The 5,000-nt window shown below is 37.2% G+C and overlaps 1 protein-coding gene across 1 annotated transcript in view; it reads right to left on the bottom strand.

Moving 5' to 3' along the window:
• The window catches only part of LOC138045749 (NADPH--cytochrome P450 reductase-like), a 54,725-nt gene that overhangs the window by 30,382 nt on the left and 19,343 nt on the right, over positions 1-5,000 (bottom strand). The window contains exons 4-5 of the mRNA XM_068892355.1: positions 2,844-2,993; positions 2,119-2,243 (exon numbers count right to left, since the gene is read on the bottom strand). Coding sequence (XP_068748456.1) covers positions 2,119-2,243; positions 2,844-2,993 — 275 coding nt within the window. The remainder of the gene's footprint in view (positions 1-2,118; positions 2,244-2,843; positions 2,994-5,000) is intronic.

A 5,000-nucleotide genomic window follows, 5' to 3' on the forward strand; every position in this document is an offset into this window, starting at 1 on the left:
CTGACCAGTATTGCATAACCATATCATGGGCTCAAGTTTAAAGCTCTTTTTTAGTAAAAGGAATTAAAATTTGACACTGGATAAAAATATATTGTTCCGGACGTTTCTGCTACCACAGTACTGTTGCCTTCTTCAGCAAAGATAAAAATCCAAATGTCTAACGGCGTCCCACTTGATACAGTATATGTACACAATGTGTGATACAACTAAATCACACCTCGAAGGAATTTTTCAAAGCGTAACAAAAGTCTCCAGAGTATTCATAATAGCACTAAAAATTGTATATGTTAGGTAGTGCTACATGTTCGTTTATAGCGTTTCCATCTCACACAGAATGCCAAGCTTCAAGAGTTAATCTTTGTTGTCAGGCTGATGATCTGTCAATAATTTCAACACTCTCCAAATCTATTTAGTGACTGTAAAGCATACATGTATGGTGTTTGGCCAATAGAGAGTATTTATCCAATGTTGCTGTGGCCTTTGCGCGTTATCTCATGCCTGCTTTTAGCATGCATGATGTCTGACCAACGTAGATTTTACACAATGATTATCGTAGTCTGTACATTAAATTTTGATCTTGTACATTGTTCCTCTGGAATCCTCTTTCTCAATTCTATCTTTTAGCTTTTTAAGTATCTTTGAGATGGTGTAATTTCTTTTGCTAGAAATTTTTAACATGCCTGGCTACACACCAAGTATTTTTAAGTTTAAAGCTCATCGAGGACAGCTGGTTTTTTTTTTTAAGTTGACCGCCGATCAAGTACTGGTTTTTGATTGGATTGCAGGCTCAAACCAGGTTAAGTTATTGTAAGAATAAAAAACATGGGAGTTCTGCTGTTAGCCTTAGCTAAATCTATTATTGGCTTCAACTCAAGAGGGGAGCAATTCTCCCATCACCACCCCTCTTTTAAGTAAAGTCCTACTGAGAGAAGACAAAATTGTTGAGACATTTTCATTGTTCCTTGCACCTTGTTCTTTAAGAAGTAAATCTTATAATTACACCACTCCCCTTCCCAAACCAATGTGGAGACACCAATTTGTATGAGTTATTTGCATTTATTTCTGAAAGAAATTGTGTTGGGTAGGGCATGGGGAGGAGGTATTGTGAGCCTTCTTTACAAGGTAGGCAGTGCTCGAAATTGAAAAAAAATTCCAGGTTGTCCCTGATTCAAAAGCCAGGCAACTAAACCTGTAAATTTGGTTGCCCTGATAAATGCTTGGTTGCCCATTATGAAACCCCCTACAATCAAATGCGTGCCATGTTAAGATGCAATCACATGGCGTTAGAGCCCCCATACATGTGGTTCTTAGGGTGTGCCTGTGGTTTTTTGTGGAAGTCTGGGTTTAAGTTTTAACATTAAATTTTACAGTACTATGTTTTCAATCTCCCTCGCCTACATGTTGTCTCCAGACTCTTGCAGTTTTCTATCTGGCAATTTTTTGAGAAAGCCTGCACAGATATTCAAAACGCAGGAAAATGCTCCGCTGCAGCAAATTAATTACTGTTAACTTCTCACTGGTATCGGACATTGTCAATTGAAAACCGACAAGTGACTGCTTGTGTAATTCATTTTCTATTTTTGGCTGAGTTGTCCATTGTTTTTTCTTTAAGCAACCAGGCTTTTCATTTTATCAAAAACTAGTCACCCAGTAAACTTTCTGGTCATCTGGGATGACAGGACGATCGCTAATTTCGAGCACTCAGGGTAGGGTCAAAAAGTTTTAAAAATGGGAAAATTCTCCACTCTTTTTTCCCAGGACCCAGTTGTTCAGCAGATTAACACTAACCCGTGATTTTTTTTACTGGTGCAGGTTTTAATTGTGTCTGTCAAAGAAGCCTTACTCTTGTAATTTTATGCTGAAGGTAAGCAAAAGTTTTAAAGCCAAAATTGCAGGCATTTTTTGAGCAGAAATAAACCACAATTTAAGTGCCCAGTAATCCAGATTAGCTTAATTAGGCTGGGCACAGGGTTGTTGCCATAAAACCAAAACCATACTTGAAGATCCTGGTTTAAATTGATTAAACTGTCTCATTTCCTTATGGCAGGACAGTAGGCCAATACGACCAACTTGAACCCTATCCCCTACAACAACTTCAAAACAATATATGTTACTTACTTTGCATCATCATCTCCCTCTCCCATTTCAAAGACCCTTTTGGCTCCCATTTCCTCAAGCCGCTTGTCCACAAATCTTCCCATAGCATTGAAATGTTCGTATGTTTTATTTCCAAGACCAAAAACCTATAGGAAACATACAATACATATTAATTTACAGCAGCTGCTACACTTTAACCACTGCTTTAGAACAAAGTGAAATACGTATCATTATTGGGAAAAAATGCTAAAAGAGCAAAGGATCATTACAGTCTGCAAAAATGGAGTCAAAATGTATACAGTACTCTAGGAGTCACAGATAATCATTCTCTTTCTTCAAATCTTGAACCTTTGTGTACATGTACTTGGTTCAAACTCCTCATGTTTCAATCCTCCATTGTGTCGGTATTACATTGTATGAGCAGCAAAGTAGTGTAACAGTCATATTTCATGGTTGAAAAACTATGTACATGATACATTGCAAGCACCAACTGGTCTGTGACTGGGATGTGCTCTACAGCTGTAGATAGCAGTGCCCTGTGGCCCCTCGCAACTAACTTTTGCCCCAGGGTGAAGTGGACATTTTAAAAATTAAATTTGTACAAAAAATTAAAATTCCAGAGCTTTGGGCTCCTTAAAACATCTCTTAGAACACAGCCTCTTTGTAGGTGAACAACAGTACTGTGTAAACACAAAGCTCAACCTCCTTCACATACATGTAGTTGAATTGAAGTGTGATTATCTTACTGCAAAATTAAGGCACTCTAGATCATCTCTGTCATTCTGTAACCATTCATAGAACTCTTGGGCATTATCAGTAGGGTCTCCTTCACCATATGTAGCAACTACAAAGATTGCCATGGAGTTTTCGACTTCTCCCATACGAGTCAACTCTTCCTTTAAAAATAAAAATTATAGCAATATTATAATAAGTATTTATGAAGTATTAAATAAAATAATGAGCCTCAAAACCAAAAAAAGTAATCTTTTATAGATCAGATTTGTTACCATTACCATCAGTTACTGCATCATGTGATAATACACTAATTTATGGATTTTCCCTTCCATGAGCTTCTGACAAAGTGTACAGTACATGGTGTACAGCAAGTGATACATGGAGAGGTACTGTACTTTTCAACATTAATTTAAGGAATAATTATTGTAACTTAAGTTTGCTCAAGATTGAGCCTGAGTGCTCCATAGTTCTCTCAGTAAAAGAGTTTGAATAGACTAAAGCAAAGTTCAACATTTGCTAATTACGGAACAAAAGAAGTAAAACATGTTCCTGCAGCCAATTGAAATTTGGAGGGCTCATGACAACAAATAACATATTGGTGAACAATGCTTAGTATTTAGGAAATAAAATCAATAGGTCACCAAGCAAAAGTAGTAGTTTGATTTGGTACAGGTTGTTGGATAGGAAATTACATGAATCAACACAATGCAGGGGTGACATGCAAAGAGAAACCAGTTGGCCAAGGGAGAGTGATTCAAACACTACCGTAGCGAGAGAGAGAGAGAGAGAGAGAGGGAGAGAGAGAAAACTTGTGAAAACCAGTCTTGTAATTACTGTGGTCAAGTAAAATTTTAAGCCCTCCTCTTACAAGATACACAGGCAACCAGCTGCAAAGTTTCAAACTTAACAATGTTGCGAATAATGGGGTGACGTCCCTCTAGGTACATGTAGCTAAAATGAAGACCATGAAACAATCATTAAAAAATTGACATCTGTGGATTATGCTCATACAAAGAAAAAAAAAAAAAAAAAAGAAAAAAAGGACAACATGCAAGATGTAGATTAACTATCTTACTCATAATCATTATTTCCAGAGGACTGAATCCAGCATTTTCAATCTTTAGCTGCTTTTGAGCTTTCACTCAGAACATGGATTTGAGTTTCTAAATCAGTGAACATCATTAAAAGTTTCACCACTGCATGTTATAAACAGATTTTCATAGAACTCTGTAAGAATTGATGCTGTTTGAAGCCTCGCGTGCTCAGAAATCCCCTCCAGCGATCGACACATCACAGCTGTTATTTTATTGTTGTTGGAAAAAGTAGTTTCAGGTAAACTTTTATATACCGAACCAAAATGGCGGAAGACAAAAGAACCATTGTTATTCTGATTAGGCCTTGTTGATTAGGTACATTGTATTGTTATGTTCACTTTGTTCTTTTGTTTTATAGATGTTAATTATTCTGGATCCGGTGTATGAAAGACAAGCCGCAGTTTCGTAATAGAGGGAGGTGAAATGTATTGATCCAAGGGATCAAGTGAATTGCTTTCAGCCAATGAAATCACCGCCTCGTAATTCTAATACCTTTCTGGTATTCCAAGTAATTGTTACCCAATAATTCAATTTATTTTGACACGTACGGCAAGAACACCAATTAACAAAGATACAGTACAGCCCAAAAATAATGCACGCGCAAGAAGTGGTGTAACAAGTTCTTGTGCCGCAAGAACACACAAGAAGTTAAATTACGTTTTATCCGCAAGAACATTCAAAGCGCAAGAAGATAGAAAGCTTGCCGCAAGAAGTCGCAAGAAGTTACGAACTTAACCGCAAGACCCAAAAAGCGCAAGAAGTTAGCGGGTTCAGCTGCAAGAGTAGTCGGTGTTGCTTGTCTGACGTGATTACGGATTATGTTTTCCAAAACATAAATCACTTTCAAAAGGAAGGGATATATAGTTTACGTCATAGAAAGTGTGGCGTACGGGGTTTTATTCATTGTTTGTGTCAAAAACCCGAACGAGCAAGGAACGAGCAAGTGAGGGTTTTTGACACAAACAACGAGTGAATAAAACCCCGTACAAAGCACTTTCTATGTCGTGAACTGTTTATTACACATAAGATGACAATTTACATTAAAATAGTTTTCTGAACGCAAATTGGAAACAA

This window comes from Montipora capricornis, chromosome 4 (genome assembly GCF_036669925.1).
Source record: "Montipora capricornis isolate CH-2021 chromosome 4, ASM3666992v2, whole genome shotgun sequence".
NCBI lineage: Eukaryota > Metazoa > Cnidaria > Anthozoa > Scleractinia > Acroporidae > Montipora > Montipora capricornis.